A 24647-nucleotide genomic window follows, 5' to 3' on the forward strand; every position below is an offset into this window, starting at 1 on the left:
GCTGTCTATGAGACAATGCACACAGCATTGTGATCCATACTCAGGTAATGCCTTCAGAGCTGTAAAAAAATGTTATGCTTGAGTGCCGTGATTTATACACATATACATTTATACACAAGTATATACACGTGTGTAAGTGTAAATTGCAACACTGGCAGCTAGAAGTGCACGAAGAAGAATTTTGTGTGTATAAGCATACGCAGGTTTACACAACTGTACGCATGTCCAGTATATGCAAGGTCTTTATGGAACAGTGTTTTTTACTCAGGTTCTTTCTGCCAGCAAGATCTTGCATACAAACATCTATAAATTAAGATATCCATGTGCAAGCAGTGTATAATGTAAAAGGTGAAGATAATGGAATCCACTGGTATTTTACAATGAGTCAAGTGCTGAGGCAGACTAAAAGGTTCTTGTATAGTCTATCAAGTGTAGCGCTACAACAAATGTACTGTAAGAATGTATGCAATGGTGATATTCCATTACAAAATGGAATGCATAGAAACAGAAAAGGCATGTTACTTTCCTGCTTAAAGAAGAAGTATAGCCAAAGCTATTTTGGCTACAATTCTCCTATGGATCACAGGAGTGCAGTTTGCTGCTAAAGCCTGCTGTCAGCTGATATCACAGAGCTAGCCCAGGCTCTGAAAAGATCCCACCCAGATCCCAGGACCAACAGCTGGTTCAGTCTCTGTGATGCGCCGAGAGCCTGAGCCACATAAATAGGGAACAGAATAAAATCCAATTACATGTACAGTCTGGATAACAGCCTAATAAATAGATCATTGTTGAATTGCTGAAGCTGTAATCGCTATGCATTTGTGGGACAAAGCCCACTTCATCAGGAAATCGCCAATGTTGGTTTAGATAAAACATTTTACCAACAATCCCCACTTTTTTTTTAAATATTTTTCACAGCTTTCTTTACTCTTCCTCTCTGGGGGTTTGCAGTGGGGAATTTTCCATGAGTACCTCGCCATCTGACGGCCCATCCACCCTCAGTTCCCAGGGGGAACCTCTGTTGTGTTGGTTGTCAGCATTAGGATCCAGACAAGATTGCTTCACATAGTCCTTGATTCTGCAGTTTTGGCAGATTTTGCTCGTGATTTCACTGCTATGTGAGTATATTATGCTGAGATATTTGGATGTTGTTTACTTTTTGAAAAATGTTTCACTTTATAAATCGTGTGTTTATTTCATTCTATATGACATGGTTCTTCTGCAGATGTACACTTAAAACCAACATTGGCTGTCTCCTGATGAAGTGGGCTTTGTCCTGCGAAATGCATAGAGATTAAATGTTATGTGTATTTTTTTGTTACATCTTAATAATAATTACATCTTAATAAAATTTGTACTTTTTATATCAACTTGTTATACATTTAATGAGCACCACTCTGTCAAAGTCCCTTGGGCAAATGGTTCTTTTGTTTTCTCAAAGATAAACACTTTTTGTAGAAAATGGGACTAAAAATTGAATGAGAATGAAAGTGAAAATGCAAGTGTTGGGCAAATGGTTGTTTTGTTTTGTTAGACATTTTTTTGGGACTGAGTGCTGTTCAGTTTTGAACATATGGTGGCTTATTTCTCTTCTAGTAGTTTATCGCTGAGCATTGCACATATCTACAAGATGAGAAAAATGAAAGGAGACCTATGTTTTCTATTGACAGCAGTATGAAAAAAAAAACCTGGAAGATTAAAACTGTACAGAAGTAAATGCAAGTTCAAATTGTATCATTTATTATCTTTATTAGTGTATATTACACTTTTCACAGTGCCGTAACAACAGCCGCTCAGGACAATATTCAGCGCCTGTGAAGGAGACACTGTTGGGATGATTTCACCAGAAGCAATTGCCTGCAGGTAATGGGATACACACTATTACACACACCTAAGGTGTTTCGAGCTATATCCTCAAAATATATACTGAAATTCAGCTTTAAGTAAATACTAAATATTTCCTTTGTGAATGTATGTACCCCTACCAAAGCACGTTGTGACAGGCAACTGTAAATATGATAAGCCAGTGGCATGGGATCACTGTATATATTTGTTACCTCCTACTTGCATTTGTTTCCAGTATAGGGGATGGATACAAGGAGTGCTCATCAGTTTCTGATTAACAATGACATAACTAAAAAATATAGAACTCTGTCACCATACACTAAGGGCTGGAAATACCAAGAGCAGATGCCACCATTTAGTATTTTTGCCTGTATTGAACAGAAAAAGGGAGGTGAAAAGAAGTTGACTAAGTAGCACTTGAACCTGTAAGAATACAATCATAGGAGATTGCAGTAGCTAGGGAGGATTGAAATAATAATACAGGAAATCCCTAATTTGGCTTGGAAAAAACAACAGAAAAGATGCTCAACCTATTTTTCAATAAAGAAAGACAATTCAATTTTAATCTCAATAACATTATTGTTCATTTATAGATCTGTTGTGCATAGCACTTTCTTTGAAATAACCCATAAAGAATTTGCTAAAGTCTACCAAAGTAACACACTTCCAAACTGATTTTGGACAGGTTTTATTTCATAGATTCTGCAAGCAAAACTGATTGGATACAAAAAATGTTTGATATCGTTTAACCATCCACTCAAGCGAAGGAAAACTGCACATATGCACCAAAATACTATTCTTTCAACAGTGTAATAGTTCTATTAAGACCGAATCTCACAGACATAAGTTAAAATAAAATAAAAAATAAAATAAAAACAAAAATATAATTTCTGGCAAGTGATTAAATAAACTTCTGTGAGTTCTCCAAAAGTAAACTGCGTCAATAAATGCAGAGGGTCTCGTTATGTTCAAGTGATTGGAGATTGTGTAGTGTTTTTTAAGCATGTATGTTTGTTAAACATTTTGCACTATTATAAATAGTTATGAGGTATTCTTATTTTTTTTTTATCTAATAAAGCAGTGTTTGGCATATTGAAGTTCCCTCTGAAATGAAGTTATAAATACATTCAGCAACCGCTTAGTTTGTTTTCCTCACGCAAGTGTGTCTGTTAGTTTCATTTACTGTCCCTCAAGCATTTCCAAACTATAACACAAAATTCAATAAAAATATGTGTAAAAAAACAAAGACGAAGACAAAACACACATTTAAGGCCATCTGCAGGGTTAAAATCAAATTCTTGCATTATTCCACAATAATCTACATGATATTTTACATCTTAAAAACTTAAATAGGCAATGCACAATGAAAGACTTTCTCCAGAGTTTATCACCCTATCTTTTTGTTGCCTTTGTTGTTGCTAGTTTGCTCAAAGGTGACCGCCGCTGAGGAGTGGGAATTTTGGAGGGTTTGCCCGTTGAAAGCCGTGAACTTGATCGTGGAGAGGGTCTGCAATCGTGAACAGTCTCAGACATGTCAGAACACACAGACTGGATATCGGAGATGTCAAAGTCAGAGGCATCACTTCCTCGCCGGCTACTTGACCTGCTCCCAGCCTTGCTACCAGCTCGACTTGGAGTTTTCCGATAATCTGTTATAAAAGAGAGCAGTTACAATCTTAAATCAGCAGAGATCAAACAAAGATATACAGATGTATTATTCTTTTTGATTTATTGTCAGTGACATGCTACATAGCGATTAGCAAAATTAAGAGTTTGTGCTACCCCAAATAAAATAAAAAAATGAAAATCAGTGTTTTATGGTGGTTTTTAATGACTCAAATGGTTCTTGTGGCTTATGGAAAGGCCTTTCAACTATCCCGGTCCTGTCATTGTACCAAAAAAGTTAAACTTAACCCAAACCCTAGCACTAATCCAAATGGTACCTCTAAGCCCAGCATTAACCTCAACAATTATCCTAACCCTTTGTTTCTAAGCAAAGTCACGTGATCACCAAAGCCATGGCTAATGTCAACAAAGCTATGACATTGCTTATCAAAAAAGACATGTCACACAGTGCCAGTCTCTCACACTTAGGAGAGTGATGTGTTCTTGGTTTTAAACGAGGAGCTTTTTTTTTTCAGTCAAGGGACACTGAACTATGCTTTAAAAAAATGCTATTCAAGTATGTATTCTTAACTTAAATAAAGTACTTTCTATTTTTCTCAGCCTCCTCCAAATCTCCAAACTCTTTTTTTTTCTGCTACGACCTGACTCCCTGTTAGAGGGTGGCTACATTCATTCTCCATGGTCCCATGGCATGTAGGAACATAGCCACACTCTGTTGCTCGCTCCCCAGATAGACTAGGTAATATGGGATGTGTCATGTGCATAGAGCAGTACATGTGATCGCAACTAATGTGCTCTGCTTGTTCCAAAGCAAAGGAGAGAGGGAAAAGTACAGGTTCAGGAGCTCAAGGAGGCAGAAAAACACAGTAAGAAACTATTTATTGAAAAATAAATTACAGGGCAATTAGGTGTTGGATACATATGGATTATTTTATATTTTTATTTTATGATTATTTTTTTTCTTTTTATGGATTCTTTTTTAAGGCTATCATTTAATGTAACTTTAAAGTGGTTGTAAAGGCAAAATATTTGATGAGGGGGCATCCGTGCTGGTGCTTCATAGCCAGGCTGCGTGTGTCCATAGATGCACACAGCATTGTGGTTTGGCCACGCTCCCCGCTTTCTCCTCACTGGATTTGACCAACAGCAGCGGGAGCCTGTGGCAAATACCACCATAAGAAAGCTCTATTTGTGTGAAAAAAAATCTAAAAATGTCATAAGGTTACAGTGTTGCATGACTATGCATATGTCATTCAAAGCGTGACAGCACTGAAAGCCGAAAATTGGCCTGGGCAGGAAGGAGGTAAAAGTGTCCAGTATTGAAGTGGTTAAGCTAATATTGCAACACTACATGAGGCAATTAATGGCAAAGGCAAAAATCAAACAGCTCATTCAAGCATGTATCATTTTTTTTTCTGTTTTTGCTGTCTCTTTTATAAAATAAATCACCTTCAAGTTTTTCCAGGTTAAATATACAAATTGTACAGAGAAAAATTAATGGCCTGGACTGAAAACATGATGAAAATATGTACAAGCAGTTGATAACAACATTTGACAGCTTGGAGGGTTTGGGTCAAGGCCAACTTTTACTGAAAGAGCCAAATTGTATTATCATTATAACATGGTTTTCACTAAAACTAGCCCTCAGAGGTTTGTTAGAGAACCTTAGTTTAAAAAAAAAAAAGCATTATGAAGGCCAAGGAACATACCAGAAAGGTCTGGGATAAAGTTGTGAAGATGTTCAAAGCAAGGTTCGTTTATAGAAAAATATCCCAAGCTTTGAACATCTCATGGAGCACTGTTCAATCCATCATCTGAAAATGGAAAGAGTATGGCACAATTGTAAACCTAACAAGGCATGGCCATCCACCTAAACTGACAGGCTGGGCAAGGAGGGCATCAGAGCTTTAAAGCATCAGAGAAGCAGCCAAGAGGCCCATAGTAACTCTGGAGGAACTGCAGAGATCCACAGCTCAGGTGGGAGAATCTGTCCACAGGACAACGATTAGTCATACAATCCACAAATCTGGCAAGAAGAAAGCCATTGTTGAAAGAAAGCCATAAGAAGTTCTGTTTGCAGTTTGCGAAAAGCCAAGAGGGGACACAGCAAATATGTGGAAGAAGGTGCTCTGGTCAGATAAGACCAAAATGAAACTTTTTGGCCTAAAAGCAAAATGCTATGTGTGGCGGAAATTTAGCACTGCACATCACCCTGAACACACCATCTCCATTGTGAAACATGATGGTGGCAGCTTTTCTTCAGCAGGGACAGGGAAGCTGGTCAGAGTTGATGGGAAGATGAATGGAGCCAAACACAGGGCAATCTTAGAAGAAAGTCTGCAAAAGACTTGAAACTGGGGTGGAGGTTCAACCTCCAGCAGGACAAGGACCCTAAACAAAGAGCCAGAGATACAAACGGAATGATTAAGATCAAAGCATGTTCATGTGTTAGAATGGCCCAGTCAAAGTCCAGACCTAAATCCAATTGAGAATCTGTGGAGAGACTTGAAAATTGCTGTTCACAGACGCTCTCCATCCAATCTGAAAGAACTTGAGATATTTTGCAAAAAAGAATGGGCAAAATGGCACTCTCTAGATGTGCAAAGCTTGTAGAGATATCCCCAAAAAGACTTGCAGTTGTAAGTGCAGTGAAAGGTGGTTCTACAAAGTATTGACTGAGGAGGACTGAATACAAATGTACACCACACTTTTCACATATTTATATGTAAAAAAAATTGAAAACCATTTATCATTTTCCTTCCACTTAACACTTATGTGCCATTTTGTGTTGGTCTATCACATAAAATCCCAATAAAACACATTTATGACTTTGGCTGTAACATGACAAAGTGTGGAAAATGTTAAGGGGTATGAATACGTTTTTCAAGGCACTGTATTTGTGACCGGTTTACTTTAAAGCGGAGGTCCACCCTAAAATGGACCTTCCGCTCATCGGAACCCTTCCCCCCTCCGGCGCCACAATTGGCACCTTTCAGGGGGGAGGGGGGTGCAGTTACCTGGATAATCCAGGTAACTGCACCCACTTCCGGGATAGCTCTCTGCGGAAAGGGGCGTGGATTACGCCCCTTTCCGCAAGTGCCCGCCCCTTTCCGCAAGTGCCCCGCTGCCTGCTGGGAAAATACACAGATCCCAGAGGCAGCGGGGACCGTCCTTATTGCGCAGCACGGCTCGCGCATGCGCAGTAGGGAACCGGGAAATGAAGCCGAAAGGCTCCATTTCCAGATTCCCATACCCAAGATGGCGGCGGCAGCACCCGAGAAACGATCTACAGATCGGCTTCGGGTGCCGGCATCGCGGGCGCGCTGGACAGGTAAGTGTCACTATTTTAAAAGTCAGCAGCTGCAGTATTTGTAGCTGCTGGCTTTTTAAAAAAAAAAAAAAACGCGGAGTCCCGGCGGACTCCCGCTTTAAAGTGTGACTCCAGCCTTTTTTTAACTTTAATTTGTAACTTTCATATTGTAGAAAATGTAAACTGTTCCAAATATCAATAATTATATTGATGATTTCTATGCTCATAAATCAGCTTTCCTCAAGCTAAATAAAGTTTATCTTTTGAACCAAAGTGATTTGGTTATATTTAAAACTCTTACCTGCAAACTGTGCCTTGACTTTGGTGGATGCTGTCGTTAATAAACTACTTTCTTCTGTTGAGTGAAAACCTTTCCCTGAAAGATATCCTGGAAGCCTAAGCTTACTTCCTTGAATTGGGGTTCCCTGTGTTAAACAAGACAAAATGTAAGCACACATTCCAACATGCATTTTAGAGTAACTGTGCAGAAAGAATATTGTCTTATGACGCATAGGGGGTTGTTTACGAAAGGCAAATCCACTTTGCACTGCAAGTGCACTTGGAAGTGCTGTCGCTGTAAATCTAAGGGGTAGATCTGAAATGAGTGGAAGCTCTGTTGATTTTATCATCCAATCATGTGCAAGCTAAAATGCTGTTTTTTATTTTCCTTGCATGTCCCCCTCGGATCTACAGCGACTTTACTTCCAAGTGCACTTTCAGTGCAAAGTGGATTTTCCTTTAGTAAATAACCCCCATAGGATTGTTTTACTAAAGGAGTAGAGCATTACGAATGAATTTTCTCTCTGCAAAGTGAACTATTGTTCTCAATTTATGCAAACCATTAAATAAACAAGATTGCACCCTGGTAAGAATTTGAGACACAACATGAAGCTGTAGGGAAACTCTCCAAAGTATGGACAACTGTATTTTTGATAACTGTAACTAAAACAAATGTCCCCACTGGAATATTTCCAGTGACAGCCCAAAATTTTTGAATTTCGCTCACTTTTATTCCCAGTGACAATCGTCATCAGATTAAATAGGGAAGGGAAATCTTAAAGGGTTATAACCCTTCCCCACTCTATTTAAAGCTTAAACAAAATTACACTTTAAGAGATGTGGATAAGAAGTACTACTACAAATCTTTTTTAAAACAGCACCTGGCTCAAAGTTATTGATGTGATTATTTCACAGATGCACAACCCCTGCTACCCTTAAAGATACCACTGGCTCTTCCCCAGATTGCCATCAGAGTGGCAAGTGGTTTTGAACTCCAACTAGAAACAAGGAGATCAAAGACTCCCCTATCTGCTGATAAACAGATCTCAGCATAGCTGACGGCCGAGTGCTTAACACCCTGGCACCAGGAGTGCAGCAGTTGCACAAGTGCACAAACCCACTGCTCCCACCACAAGCTAAGCAGAAGATAGAACCTGCAGCTGTTGGAAAATACAGAAGCCTCAAGTGTGAGTTACTCAATCCCTACTGTACTACAGCCACTATGATTCTGCTGCTGCTCCCAGATGTTCCATATTGCTGCCATGGTGACTCTGTTGAGCTGATCTTGCTGTACCTTATTGCTGCCTTGTGAGACCAGCTGGATCAACCCTTGCACTACCATATCACTGCCTTATGACCCCTGCTAATTTAACTCTTGGTGTACAACAGATTGTTGTCCTATGTCCTTCTGGGCCACTTGCTGCCTTGAGCTCTCTGCTGGATTAAAAGGATTGCTTTACCATGGATCCCTATCTCTGTGACTCCTTGTTGCACCAAACTGTTGAGATTGACCCCTTGCTGTACTATAGTGCTGATTTGTGCTCTCCACTTGATTAATCCTTGGTGTTACCCAGTGTGTTTTCATTCTTCCTCTGGACGTATCTCCTTGTTGCACCACATTGCTGGAAATATACCCTCAGACCTCTACAACTAAGCTCAATCAGGGTGAAATGTAACAGAAGGGCATGGGCAAGATGCAGGGACTATAGCTAAAACCTCTGTTAGCCTACCAGCGAATGTGGCTGATCTATGTGGTGTGCGCCCCCTAATTTTTCTATTGTGATTGCTTCATGAAGGGTGACATGCTTCTACCCATTGTGGGAGATGAACTGAGGAATGGACAAATGGGAGGTTATTGAACGGCGCTACTTTTACATATGGCCTTAAACCCTATACCTAAACCATAAGGCTGCCTTGTGCTCACTGCTGGATTGCTATCACTGTGACTTATCTCTTGTTGTACTGTATAGAGGTCCTTTACCTCACGGATCATTCCCTGGCTCACACATCACTGCTGCACATCCTGTGGACCAATCTGTGGCCATGGCAATAGTAAAACTTCCTGTATACCTCATCTTCCAGTAAAGAATCTCTGCGCCAAGACTCCTGCAACTTTTGCTCTGTCCTGCCCATACTTTCCTCACAGGATAATATGGCAATAAATACATTTTACAAAACAATGGTTCATAGTAATACAATAATAATATTACCAAAATATGTCACAAACCCCATAATCTCAGAAATAACTGAAAGTTATAACATAGAATAACAAGTGAACCATGCTTAATGAAGTAAGACAGAAGAGGAAATATTAGTTTCTAAATTGAATTGCAGGATACAAATCAGATAAATGCCTAGTCATATTAAATGGACAGAGAGAAGAAATTGAACTGTAATATTATAAAGTAGGACGTGGGAAGAGATAACAGATGTCATACGGAAGATGACGATTAGCCAGTGTGCACGGAAGGGTTTTCAGTGTAGTAGTGACAGTAGTTAGTGTGCTGGTTTAGCAGTTGTGGCTGGGAAAGATTACACAACTGTACGCTCCGTGTGTACTATACCTCTTCAGATGAGAGTCTGTGCTCAAGGGGCTCAGGACTCTTACAAGGAGTCGATGTTTTGCTGTTTGTCAGCCAAGGTTTACCATAATTGCGTGCTATATGGAGAGGTGTCTGTGTGAAACAATGGCAATGCAGTTTTAAAAGATTGTGCAGTGATGGAATGATAAAATCCACAAGGAAGGTTGTTTTTTTTAAAAGGTCTGCATCTCCTTCAATAACTTAAAAATACAAACCAGTATATTGTTTAAAATAGGTAAAGTAATCTAAATGCACAAAAGCACAAGAGAAAGAATATTATAAAGATCCATAAAATAATGTACACAAACTGCTTAAAAAAATATGACTTATTACATCTCTATGATACATTGGGTATTGAAAAGAATCACCGCCTTTAAAATAATCACATAGGGGGTTATTTAGTAAAGGAAAATCCACTTTGCACTGCAAGTGCACTTAGAAGTAAAGTTGCTGTAGATCCGAGGGGGACATGCAAGGAAAATAAAAAAAAGGATTTTTGCTTGAGTGGATGATAAAATCAGCAGAGCTTCCCCTCATTTCAGATCTACCCCTTAGATTTAGAGCGATTGCACTTCCAAGTGCACTTGCAGTGCAAAGTGGATTTGCCTTTCGTAAATAACCCCCATAGTGTTGCTTTGCAGCCTGAAATGAAGAGTTTTTGTTTAAGTTGTAGCCAGCTTTATTTACTTATAACATCCAAATGAAAGCTATAACACCAACATGTCAGAAAAAAAAATCAATAATAGAATCACTTAGTTAGAAAAAGGATTGCCCCCTTATGTCAGTATTTTGTTGAACCATCTTTTGCTTTAATTAAAGCTTTTAGTCTGTTGGGATATGTCTCTATTAACTTTGCACATCTAGACTTTGCAATATTTGCACACTCTTTTTGCAGAACTGATGATCACCTATCTGGACTGCAGTTTTCAAGTCATTCCAATGGGGTTTAAGTCTGGGCTCTGACTAGCCCATGCAAAGACATTCACATTCACCTTCAAGCACTGTGTGGTAATTTTTACTGTGTGCTTTGGGTCATTGCTCCCATTCTTTCCATTGACAACTTTCTGGCAGAGGGCAGCAGATTTTCCTCAATTTGACAGTATTTTACCCCATCCATTTTTCCTTCTTTCCTGACAAGTGCTCCAGTCCCTGCTGCAGAGAAACACCCCCATAACAGGATATTATCACCTCCATGCTTTACTGTAGGAATGCTGTTATTTGGATGGTGAGCTGTATTGGATTTCCACCAGACATATTGTTTGGTGTTGAGGCCAAATAATTACATTTTAGTCTCATGTTCAAGGTGTGTTTTGGCAAAGCTCAGTCATGACTTCACACGGCCTTTCTTGAGGAGTGTCTTTTCTCTTTTCCGACCTTCCTATACAAGCCACATTTGTAGAGACTTTGTGAGATTGTTGCTACACGCACACAGTGACCACGCTTTAGAGTTGCTGTAGGCCTCCTGGTAACCCCTCAGACCAATTTTCTATGTGGCTCTTTCATCCAGTTTGGAATGAGGTTCTGATCCAGGGAGAGCCTGTGTTGTACCAAATACCTTCCACTTTTTAATAATAGACTTCACTGTGCTTCTAGGCATCAACAAAGCCTTTTTTGTAAAAAAATAAAAAAAATGGTGGAATCCATCTCCTGAATTGTGCCTGTTCACAACTTTATCCCGGTGATCTTTTAACTGTGCTTTACCACCCATAGTTGATTGTTCGCTTCAATTGCACTACTAGGGACTAAAATGCTGCAGGAAAGCTCTTTTCATGCTGAGCTAACTAATAAAACTACCACAGCTGATCATAGTTGAAAGTCAAATGACTTTGTGTGCCACTGAGAAGGTGATTAGCTACACTCAATTGAGTTTACAAGTCATTTTTAAGTGAGGGGTGATCCTTTTTCCAACTCAGTGATTCTGTTTTTGATTTTTGGTGTTGATTTTTGGTGTTATATCTCTCATATGGATGTAAATAAGTTGCAGTGAGTAAATACAGCTGGATAAAACAAAAATGGTCTGCCTTCATTTAAGGCTAAAAAAGCATCAAAATTTAATTATTTTAAAGGGAGGTCATTCTTTTACATACCCACTGTACATGAGTATGCCCTGTGCGGCTTAGTACCTTTGAAACAGTCAGTATCTTGTTCTACCCCAAAAAAGCATACCACTAGTTTCATATTCTGCTTACTACAGCAACTCTGGATAAATGGAACCTATGTATACTGTATAATATATATATATATATATATATATATATATATATATATATATATATATATATATATATATATATATATAAATACTTACACACACAAACACACATATGAAAAGTGTGTGCATGTAGGTGTATATATATATATATATATATATATATATATATATACACACAAACATACATGAAAAGTGTGTATTTTCTACATTTAAGCACTTAAATCCTAAGATGGCTATAGAAAAAATGCATATATGACAAAACCCTTATATATTGGATCAGTGAATTATTCTAGTTGAAGACTCAAGTAAGGCTTCATGCACACGAGACGCAGATGCAAACGCTGCTGGACACATGTTGAAACCGGCGTTTAGAAACGCGCGTTTTGCCGCGATTTTTACCGCGATTTAGCGGCGTTTTACCGCGTTTGCGTCTAGAAGCGTTTAGTTAAGCTAACATCATAGACCCTCCCCAGCTCAAAAATTAACTATTTCAGCAATTTTGTGAGACCAGAGTGAGTAGCAGCAGCTGTGAGAGCTGCAGTGTACTTGTATTTAGCGTGTCACTTGCCACGGCACCTGCCACAAGTTGTGGATTGTCCACTTGCCACGTGACTTGCCACATCACCTGCCACGTCACTTGCCATGTCATCTGCCACAAGTTGTGGATTGTCCAACTGCCACGTCACCTGCCACAAGTTGTGGATTGTCCACTTGCCACGTGACTTGCCACATCACCTGCCACGTGACTTGCCACGTCACCTGCCACAAGTTTCGGATTGTCCGCTTGCCACGTCACTTGCCACGTCACTTGCCACAAGTTGGGGATTGTCCACTTGCCACATCACCTGCCACGTCACCTGTCACAAGTTGTGGATTGTCCACTTGCCACATCACTTGCCACCTGCCATGTCACTTGCCACAAGCTGTGGATTGTCCACTTGCCACGTCACTTGCCACGTCCCTTGCCACGTCACCTGCCACAAGTTTTGGATTGTCCACTTGCCGAGTCACTTGCCACGTCAGCTGCCACGTCACTTGCCACAAGATGTGGATTGTCCACTTGTCACATCACCTGCCACATCACTTGCCACATCACCTGCCACGTCACCTGCCACAAGTTGTGGATTGTCCACTTGCCACGTCACTTGCCACATCACCTGCCACGTCACTTGCCACGAGATGTGCATTGTCCACTTGCCACGTCACTTGCCACGTCACCTGCCACGTCACTTGCCACGTCACCTGCCACAAGTTTTGGATTGTCCACTTGCCACGTCACTTGCCACGTCAGCTGCCACGTCACTTGCCACAAGATGTGGATTGTCCACTTGCCACATCACCTGCCACATCACTTGCCACATCACCTGCCACAAGTTGTGGATTGTCCACTTGCCACGTCACTTGCCACATCACCTGCCACGTCACTTGCCACGAGATGTGGATTGTCCACTTGCCACTTCACTTGCCACGTCACCTGCCACGTCACTTGCCACGTCACCTGCCACAAGTTTTGAATTGTCCACTTGCCACGTCACTTTCCACGTCAGCTGCCACGTCACTTGCCACAAGATGTGGATTGTCCACTTGTCACATCACCTGCCACATCACTTGCCACATCACCTGCCACGTCACCTGCCACAAGTTGTGGATTGTCCACTTGCCACGTCACTTGCCACATCACCTGCCACGTCACTTGCCACGAGATGTGGATTGTCCACTTGCCACGTCACTTGCCACGTCACCTGCCACGTCACTTGCCACGTCACCTGCCACAAGTTTTGGATTGTCCACTTGCCACGTCACTTGCCACGTCAGCTGCCACGTCACTTGCCACAAGATGTGGATTGTCCACTTGTCACATCACCTGCCACATCACTTGCCACATCACCTGCCACAAGTTGTGGATTGTCCACTTGCCACGTCACTTGCCACATCACCTGCCACGTCACTTGCCACGAGATGTGGATTGTCCACTTGCCATGTCACTTGCCACGTCACCTGCCACGTCACTTGCCACGTCACCTGCCACAAGTTTTGGATTGTCCACTTGCCATGTCACTTGCCACGTCAGCTGCCACGTCACTTGCCACAAGATGTGGATTGTCCACTTGTCACATCACCTGCCACATCACTTGCCACATCACCTGCCACGTCACCTGCCACAAGTTGTGGATTGTCCACTTGCCACGTCACTTGCCACATCACCTGCCACGTCACTTGCCACAATATGTGGATTGTCCACTTGCCACGTCACCTGCCACAAGTTTTGGATTGTCCACTTGCCACGTCACTTGCCACGTCAGCTGCCACGTCACTTGCCACAAGATGTGGATTGTCCACTTGTCACATCACCTGCCACATCACTTGCCACATCACCTGCCACGTCACCTGCCACAAGTTGTGGATTGTCCACTTGCCACGTCACTTGCCACATCACCTGCCACGTCACTTGCCACGATATGTGGATTGTCCACTTGCCACGTCACTTGCCACGTCACTTGCCACGTCACCTGCCACGTCACCTGCCACAAGTTTTGGATTGTCCACTTGCCACGTCAGCTGCCATGTCACTTGCCACAAGATGTGGATTGTCCACTTGTCACATCACCTGCCACATCACTTGCCACATCACCTGCCACGTCACCTGCCACAAGATGTGGATTGTCCACTTGTCACATCACCTGCCACATCACTTGCCACATCACCTGCCACGTCACCTGCCACAAGTTGTGGATTGTCCACTTGCCACGTCACTTGCCACATCACCTGCCACGTCACTTGCCACAAGATGTGGATTGTCCACTTTCCACGTCACCTGCCATGCCACCTGCCACAAGTTGTGGATTGTCCACTTGCCACGTCACCAGCCACATCACCTGCCACAAGTTGTGGATTGTCCACTTGCCACACCACTTTCCACGTCACCTGCCACGTCACCTGCCACAAGATGTGGATTGTCCACTTGCCACGTCACCAGCCACATCACCTGCCACAAGTTGTGGATTGTCCACTTGCCACGTCACTTGCCACATCACCTGCCACGTCACTTGCCACGATATGTGGATTGTCCACTTGCCACGTCACTTGCCACGTCACTTGCCACGTCAGCTGCCACGTCACCTGCCACAAGTTTTGGATTGTCCACTTGCCACGTCACTTGCCACGTCAGCTGCCACGTCACTTGCCACAAGATGTGGATTGTCCACTTGTCACATCACCTGCCACATCACTTGCCACATCACCTGCCACGTCACCTGCCACAAGATGTGGATTGTCCACTTGTCACATCACCTGCCACATCACTTGCCACATCACCTGCCACGTCACCTGCCACAAGTTGTGGATTGTCCACTTGCCACGTCACTTGCCACATCACCTGCCACGTCACTTGCCACAAGATGTGGATTGTCCACTTTCCACGTCACCTGCCATGCCACCTGCCACAAGTTGTGGATTGTCCACTTGCCACGTCACCAGCCACATCACCTGCCACAAGTTGTGGATTGTCCACTTGCCACACCACTTTCCACATCACCTGCCACGTCACCTGCCACAAGATGTGGATTGTCCACTTGCCACGTCACCAGCCACATCACCTGCCACAAGTTGTGGATTGTCCACTTGCCACATCACTTTCCACGTCACCTGCCACGTCACCTGCCACAAGTTGTGGATTGTCCACTTGCCACGTCCCTTGCCACGTCCCCTGCCACATCACCTGCCACAAGTGGATTGTCCACTTGCCACATCACTTGCCACATCACCTGCCACAAGTTGTGGATTGTCCACTTGCCACGTCACCTGACACAAGTTGTGGATTCTCCACTCGCCACGTCACTTGCCACATCCCCTGCCACAAGTGGATTGTCCACTTGCCATGTCACTTGCCACGTCCCCTGCCACAAGTGGATTGTCCACTTGCCACGTCACCTGCCGCAAGTTATGGATTGTCCACTTGCCACGTCACATGCCAGTCACCTGCCACAAGTTGTTGATTTTCCACTTGCCACGTCACCTGCCAGGTCACTTGCCGCATCACCTGCCAGGTCACTTGCCACGTCACCTGCCACAAGTTGTGGATTGTCCACTTTCCACGTCACTTGCCACTTCACCTGCCACGTCACTTGCCACAAGTTGTGGATTGTCCACTTGCCACATCACTTGCCACCTGCCATGTCACTTGCCACAAGTTGTGGATTGTCCACTGGCCACGTCACTTGCCACCTGCCATGTCACTTGCCACAAGTTGTGGATTGTCCACTTGCAATTGCAATTGTTTAAAATATTTTTCTAATGGTTTTTCATCATTTGCAATCATTTTTGAGATTTTTAATGTAAAAAAAAAGGTCACCTTTAAAAACGCATATAAACGCAAACGCGGCTAAATGCGGTAGCGGCGTTTTGCCGCGTTTTACCGCGTTTTGCGTCTGAAACGTGGAAATTTTTGCTTCTGAACGCATTTTTTTGCTTCTGGAAAAACGAGATTAAACGCAACTGCATAAAAACGGAAAAAAACGAGACTGTGTGCATGGACACATAGGATAACATTGAATGAGTTCAGGAGCAGTTGAAAAAACTGTCCAACTGCATCTGAACGCGCGTTTAACTGCGTCTCGTGTGCATGAGGCCTAAGGCTTCTACTATGCAAAACTGTAGAAATGAAAGCTGGACTTTACACTTAATAATCTAAGTTCTTTCTGTAGCATTTGTAAATATGCAGTTTAGCACAGCGTTAAACAATTTATAAAAGTTGTATTAGGCTATGATAATCTAGGTGAATTAAAAAAGATGCAATATTGTCGATTTGGGTAAGGTAACTTTTTCTGCTGAAGGTGCAATATGCAAAACCAGAACTGATGATCTATTTTTGAACCTCCTAAATTATAAATCTATAGCATACAGATAAGCATACATGCCTTTTAGTATACAATTAAAGACCTTTAACAATGAGCATACCTTGGGTGTGCTGGTACCAGTGATCTGTGATGGACTAGCCTGGATATTTGGGCTTGAGTTAGACCTGTTTGGTGAAGCCCCTCTTGAAGACGGTCTAGACCTCCGGCCCTTCGGTCGGAAAGGTGTCATGCTTTGACTAATTCCCTCTGGTAACATAAACTTTTCCCGAAGCTCTACATTTGTCCTTCCTTTGGCTGAAGAAAAAAACAATACAACCACATGGGAAATCAGCTGACATAACCACAGTGTAAATTATAGTCTATCATAAATACAAAACTATTTAAAGTTAGGAATATACATTTTACATCCCGACTATGGTATAGGAATTTTTTTCCCTTATGCAGACATAAAATAGACAAACAAGTTTTATTTTAATTCTTAAAGAAATATTATGCAACTGCTGCAAACTAGACTTTAATATAATGTGTGATGTGGCCATTGATACATAATGATTGAAGGTTTGGAAACACAAGTACAACTTTCACCTGTCATACTGTGAATAGTGTTTATTTTCATATAATAAAGTAATTTTTTCCTAAATATGATAGCTTGTTCAGTTCCAGAAGTAAATGTATTTAGCCTGGATTTATCAAAAATTTTAAAAATACAGTAAAAAGAGTTACTATATATTTACATTGAAAAAAGATGGATACAATTAGAGATACTGTATATGACTTCCTAATCAATGAAGTCCATAAAACACAGAGGAAGGGTTATCAGCTGCACATTTAACAATGGAATCAATGACCACAATATAACAGCCATTCAAATACAATAAAATGTGCAAGGGGATGATGGGATGATCACAGCAAGTGCCTGAAAGGTAAGGGGACTATAATGGAATATTTACATCATCACACATCCAGCCTTCATTTCCTGCTATTCAGGTATGTGGCGAGCACATGACATGGACACAACAGAAATGTGGAATTATCATTCTTCCCAGGCATCTTGAATGGGTTAACCACTAAGGCCTTGTTAACACTGTGCATTTTAGGTGTGGTTTAATGCTGGGAAAATTAAACAAAAAAATGTATGATGAGCTCCATGGTGCTTAAATCTGCTGTTCAAATCTCAGAATTCTCCTCAGGAAGCTTCAGCACCTTGAAATAAAAGCCCCTTTCACACGGGCGATCCGATCATGTCCCCCTGTCAGTTTTTCAGGCAGACCCGATCGGACACTCCAGTCTCTTCTATGGAGCGGTGGCTGTCAGTGAACACCTGTCTGCTGATATCCGCCGCCATCTGATTTCGATCCTGTCTGCCAAAAACAGACAAATGATCTTTTCCCATTCGTCTGGCAGAGTGGATCAGATGGCAATCAGTCCTCTATGGGGCAATCAAATCAAAACAGACTGCCTGTCCATTTCCATCCGATTGCCCCATAGAGGAGAGCAGGACTTTGTCTGTGTCTGCTATGCATAGTGAAGCGGACATGGACCTGTCATCTGCTTGCTTAGTGGGGATCAGTGGAGAGATCCCCCCACTGAGAAAGCGGATTCCACTTCATGAAGCCACCTGTGTGAAAGGGGCCTTAATGGGATGGATCTCATTATGCTTTTTGTCTGCAGTATCCCTACCATAAAACTGCACCAAAAAGGCACTTTTTTAAAGGGTAGTCTCATCTGACAAGTTCTCTTTTTACATACACACAACAAAGCAAGGGAAAAAACTAGGTAGATCACCCAGGTCTTAGGGAAGGGATAGGCTGGTGTTTTTCTACAGCATCATTTTCCAAATTGAGAAGATCAATATGTTTTATGCTCATGGAGCTGAAAAACACACTCTGCACATGTCTAAATGCTCCTGTATCAGTTGAATGTGGAAAATCAATGCTGTAAATTTCATGTATTCATATGTCGCTTAAAAATAAAAATGGACACCTATGTTGTACTTTTCACACCTCCATATACATACACATCAACACAGATATCATGCATAGCATACCAAAAAACCCAGGACAGTTTGTCAAGCAGTGTGTCTGGTTACCACCTCATACACACACTCTTCAAGTATATGAACCTTACTATTAGGTATGAGAGGTCATCCCTTATTTTAACAGACACAAAGTAAAGTGCATGAGGAGGTATAGTGTGTGTCAGAGCCAGAGAAACAGAGGCTTGCTTACTACTGACATAACAAAGCATCTGGCGTTTTAGAGGTGTGGGGGGCAGGACACTATACACGAGATCTAGATTGCAGTACATTATTTGTCAGTTTTCTTTGTGTTTTTGACTCACAGGTTTTAATTTAAGCATAGGGGATAGGAGACATATATCCCCTTTTAAACACTCCCCGTTGTATCAGCTCAGTAACGGTAACATGTATCCAGAATTTCAGTAGAAAAATAAAACTGCTGCATCATATGAAATAGAATTTGCAAAATGACCCTATACTAATCAAATCTTGCAATTTGCAGCAGAAAATTGGGAGGTTTGCTGTCATTTTCACAGCCTGGAAAAAAATGTCCATGTAACCTAGCCTGCATGATTAACGGTGTTCTCTTATTCCAGACACTTTGCTTTGCTACAGTTCTTTTGGGGTTGGAATGACACTGAAAATGGTTTTAACGTAAACACGCCTGGATAATGTAGAGTTAGTCTACTTTTTTACATTCTAAATTTAGAAAGAAGAGTGCTGTACTTGATATTGCCAAAAAAGTTTTAAATAAACACAGAATTTATTCTAAGAACCAAGACTTTAGTGTCTTGGCATGAAGATCCATAGTTCTTTTGATTACTTTGTCTTAATACAGATTTTTTTAAAAATATCTACAAATTTATAACACATTAAACATTCCCAACTAACAAAGCAGGATAAGTTCTCATTTATTACAACTTTCTTCTGCAAAAACATGTCAACAACAATGTAGACAGAAAATAGTGAGTGGCCAGACAGGAAAAATAACCATTGATCAGCAACTGAGAGTGAGTTTCTCACAACTGACCACAGGCACAAACAGCACACCTGCATGGTTTTAATCCTAGTAGAAAGTATTTTTTCGATAAATAAATAAAAAATGTGTTTTCCATGGAGATCTCCCCATGAGGCTATGCTAAATGTTTCCAGGCAGAAAGTCAGGATTTGACTCAACACACTATATATATTATACTTAGTCCAAAATAGATGTCCATTAACAAGGATGGATTATTCTCACTGAAAAAAACAACAGCATGCAAAATATGACAGTTTAATTTACTAAATGAGCACACATGATGGTTTTAATAGTTGACCTCAACGTGCATGCTAACCACAGCAAGATCTGAACTGTAAGAATCCGTGCCCAAGGATATAAAATAAAGAACAATAAGCATGCACTACACACCAAAGAAAATGATAAACTTAAAAAGATGATAAGTGAAAAGGGTGAGTGAAGATGTAGAGAAATGAAAGAGGGAGATATTTGCCAACCTATAAGAGGCTGAGTAGTAATTGAAGAGTTTGATTCCGAACGTAACATTTTACTTCCATGATGATGAACTAGGGAGAAATGACAGAATACCAGTCAAGGAAAACAAAGAAGGATATTTAGTAAGGAGAAGTAATAAAGGGTAGCTACAAGTAAAAATAAAATAAATAAATAAAAAAAACATAATCAAAGAAAACAAAACTTCCAAATAGACCCAGAAGAGAAGCATAGTAAATTTTAAAGAAGAGTATCACTTCAAATATAATACCCTGCTGGACACCAAGGACACAATGCAACAGAGATTATTTTTTTGGGGTAATTATTTATTCTTTATATTAGGCATGTTGCTTTATTGTAAACATTCTTATTCTAGATGACCTACATATATTCTTAAAATCTTTTCTGAGAAAAAAAAAAGATATCAACTAAACGTCCTCCTCTCTTGTCGACAGTGGATACCCATTTTTTTTTAAAAACCATCTTGAAAATTATGGTTGCTACTATATAATCCTAGTTGCAACTCCACTACTGCAAAAGTGCTACTATGACCGAAAAAAACAAGGGTGTGCCATAGTAAAGCATTCCTCTCAGGTGTAGGCCACATTTTTTAAAATATAAAACAGTCATAAGATTTTTAATCTGGTTTTACAATAACTGCTATATTTGCAAAAAGTGATCTATAAAGGAGAAACTCCTGGATGACAAGATCTCTGATTTTACCTCAGGGTCAGGTGTGTGCACTCATGTACTTTACACTAAGCTTCATGCTCACATTCCAGTGAACTTAAGCCTCGTACACACTATTGGACTTTCCGACGGGAAATGTGTGATGACAGGCTGTTGGGGAAAAATCCGACTGTTTGACAATTGTTGTCGGATATTCCACTGACAAATGTTGGCTAGCAGGTTTTAAAATTTTCACAGCACCATTATCCTGTAGTTTTTACAATCAAAGATAAAACTATGTTGGTGTCCTTTGTCAATTTTACATTGTATTTTTTAAATGTAACTGCCTACTCCCAAACTGTCATTTGATGTAAAACACATAGCCAAGTATTATTCTACACAATTTTTTTTATTGTGCATCAAAAAAAGAAAATAAAATTAGACATGCTATCTGCCAATAGAAATTAACCAAAAAGTGCATTCTATGCAACCAAAAATATAGAAAATATAACAAATCAAATCATTATTATTCAACCAAAAAATTTAATAAAAGCCTCATGCATGTGTCCTGCTTATTAATATAGAGCATCAACAATGCCAAAAGTTGGTGAAAGCAGGGGGACGTCATCCGGAGATAATTCCAACAAACATCTGGATTATTCTCCTGGAGCACCCTCAGCAAAGGCATATGACATAATTGGTCACGATTAATAAAGCAACCAATTTTTGGTCTAAGAACTTCCCCTCCTCTGTTTCTGGACTGGACTTGGGTCAAAGCAATAACTCCAAGGCCAATAATAAATAACACGTTATCTTCTCCGATTCCGCAACATGTCTGGTTGACGAACGCCCATTCAGGAACAAACTGAATAGCGTGAAATGAAAAGTGTGAAATGAAAAGCACCAATCAACGCTCACCAAACTTCTACTAACATAAAATTAGCAGAAGGGTGGCGCTAATGAGCTGAAAAATTGTGTTTGTTAGCAGACAATTACTTGCCATTTGTATGCAAGACAAAATCCAGGCACACACCTTCGGACAAAAGTCCAAGGTTTTGTCTGCGGAAAATCCGATCGTGTGTACGAGGCTTTAGAGTAAACATTTCCTTTGACACGCAGAGCAAAAGTTAAAGGTTCACCTAGCTTCCGCCTTCCCCAGCAGCAAGCACTCATATTTCTTCTCTGTCATACTGCTCTCAATGATCTCTAATAGGACCAGAGACAAGTGCCAAATCAATTTACTGAAGTTCTTACAGGGTTAAGAAATACTTTCCTAGCACCATGTGACAGTACTGGGCCAATGAAGAGGCACCTAATACTGTTACATAGGAAAGGGGGAGATAGCTTTCTGCTCTCCTATACTCGAAAGTATGCCCAATGATTGAACAGAGCACCAAGGGACCAAATAAATGGTGAGAACATGATAGAGGGGAGGGGAGGGATCTAACCTTTTATTATTCCCTGCATGGGCAAGCAAAGAAAGTTCACTTTAGACTACAAAGTCCAAGTCAAAGCACACAAGCCAAAATATGTTGTTGGTCCCACTCTTATAAGGTCAGGTTGAGCTATTATGCAGACAATTAATTCCCCAAAATAGGACAGGGGGTGGTGATTTATTAAACATTTTATCCCAGACCAATAACTCTACTAGAAATCTCTATAAACTAGCTTTTATTGTCCTGCTTCACAGTATTGCTTAGTAAGATACTGAAAACAAGTTTATACACTCCTCAGGGAGCCATGAACTATAATTTAATTAAATGGCTTATTTAAAATGAAAAGATTTTCTTCTTCTTTTTAGCATTAAATAAATCTGTGGTTTAAAAAAAATACATAGCAGCAAATTACACTGAGAAAAGCAAACATGAATTTAGGCTGTGGCTATTAAACAATATTTAACTTCCAGACAACACTGAGCGTACCTCTACATGGATCATTTTTCACCAGGAATTCATCGAGTGCCATCCAACCTCCACCAACCCGAACCATCACCGTGCTCCTCAAAATACGCACAAGACGTAATTGCTGGGAGTCACCAAACTTGGAAGAAACAAAAGTGAAAAATAAATATCTGAAGTGGAAAGGACATGCCTATTATGTGATTGACATGTGTTGCTATAAAGTAGAAGTGGTATTATCTTCAGTAAGATTAGTGAAATGTAGGTAAATCTGTGTAAACAGTTCTGAAACACCCATGCAGCACCAACTGAAGCATAGTGATTAAAGCAATGGGCAATTACAGCATGGAAGGGGGGGGGGGGGGGGGTTTAAGCATGTAAACATGTAATACGCCTGTAACCAACATACACTGGTGTACACACACTGGGTTATATTTTTTTAAGAGTGTACACCTTTGCAGAAGATTTACCTGTTAAGAATTTGTAATTAGATTAAATGTGACAGAAAATGTAACAGCAAGCTGAAACCAGAAACCCAAACTCATAGCAACTATCATTTTTAGTTGGAATACAACTGAGGAAAATGGTTCTGAATGTTTCTAAGAGATGTTAAAAAAACGTGTTTGTAAATTATATTTATTTGTAATTTAATTTACTATGATCTACAGCCAATTTAGCCTGTCACATGCAAACCCTGTCTTCACACAATCTCATGAGAAGACAGACCATTGGTGTGATCAGTGTTCTTTTTCCTGATAATTTCAAACAATATGGACATTTTTGGACAGATGCCACATCCACCTAGGTGATTATGAATCTTTCTTTTTTTTTATTCTCACACTTTTCTTTTAACTTAAGTTCAAGGTTTTTGGTTAAAGCAATTGTTACCCCAACACTTCATATTGCTGATATGTGCCTGCTGTACCATATACTTTAATAAGAACGTATCCTGTTCTCTTTGCATTGCTTCTTTTGTGTGAAATCCCTGGAGTTCCTGTAAGTCCCCTTGCTTTCCTATTAAAAACTGACAACACTAAGCAAGAGAGCACACTGTGGTCAGTCCCTAGCTATGCTGGGAACTCAGCATGCTGCTCTCCTCCAATGTTTAGACTTGTCCTGACATGCCCCTGCTGCACAACCATTCACTGGGAAGCTCTGTGTGCTGCTTCTTCTCCTCCCCCAGCTCTTATGCAGCTGATAAGGGAATGTGATCACTTATAAAAAGGGAAAAAGTTATTTATATTTTTTTAATATCTATACCCAAATTTTTTGCCTTTCATTTCTATTTTAAACTGAATGGGTTGTTTTACAAGGTGATCATTTACAATCACTTTAAGTCTTAACCTGAGGGTCAGCAAAAATGAAAATATGTATTTATTTATAGACTATTCATAAGTTACTATCTAACACAATCTAGCCACTGAGACAATCTTTCATTTTCTGAATTACTCTAATCAGGTAACTGTTTATTAGTTAGTGATTTCTGAACCCAGATAGCAAGGATAACTTGCCACAAATGTGTGGCAGTGTTGAACTGAAAGTCTGTTAACTTGCTGCACATTTTCACTGGGAAGTTTTACACATGCAGAGCACTTGAAGCACAAGTTCTGGTTGACACTTTTCCAATTTGTAGCGAAAGTGTGTGACAATTCTCTAGCAAGACCAAAGCTGCAGCGGTGAGTCTACAGTAAGAGCTCTGTGAGTCTACAGCATGAAAATTCAGCCACAGTGACCCCTGTGGTGGGATGACTATTGTACTACATAACTGAACCAGAACTTGCAGCAGACTTGCAGAATGTTTGCAAAGAAAGTTGATCTAGAGTCATGAAATGAGGACTTGCTGCAATTGTGCAACAAACTTATG

General features: G+C 40.7%; 1 protein-coding gene across 28 annotated transcripts in view; it reads right to left on the reverse strand.

Moving 5' to 3' along the window:
• Nucleotides 1-2517: 2517 nt before the first annotated feature.
• Nucleotides 2518-24647, reverse strand: part of DST (dystonin) — a 736344-nt gene continuing 714214 nt past the window's right edge. For 12 of the 28 annotated variants that reach the window (XM_077487826.1, XM_077487828.1, XM_077487825.1 and 9 more), the window contains 6 exons: nucleotides 22808-22925; nucleotides 20222-20290; nucleotides 16811-17004; nucleotides 9625-9735; nucleotides 7083-7206; nucleotides 2518-3494 (listed from right to left, as the gene is read on the reverse strand). In XM_077487826.1, coding sequence (XP_077343952.1) covers nucleotides 3238-3494; nucleotides 7083-7206; nucleotides 9625-9735; nucleotides 16811-17004; nucleotides 20222-20290; nucleotides 22808-22925 — 873 coding nt within the window. In that variant the 3' untranslated portion in view covers nucleotides 2518-3237. The remainder of the gene's footprint in view (nucleotides 3495-7082; nucleotides 7207-9624; nucleotides 9736-16810; nucleotides 17005-20221; nucleotides 20291-22807; nucleotides 22926-24647) is intronic. The other 16 variants (XM_077487856.1, XM_077487831.1, XM_077487848.1 and 13 more) reach the window with 3 other exon arrangements.

This window comes from Lithobates pipiens, unplaced genomic scaffold (assembly GCF_037356315.1).
Source record: "Lithobates pipiens isolate NorthernLeopardFrog02 unplaced genomic scaffold, aLitPip1_a1.2 Scaffold_18, whole genome shotgun sequence".
NCBI lineage: Eukaryota > Metazoa > Chordata > Amphibia > Anura > Ranidae > Lithobates > Lithobates pipiens.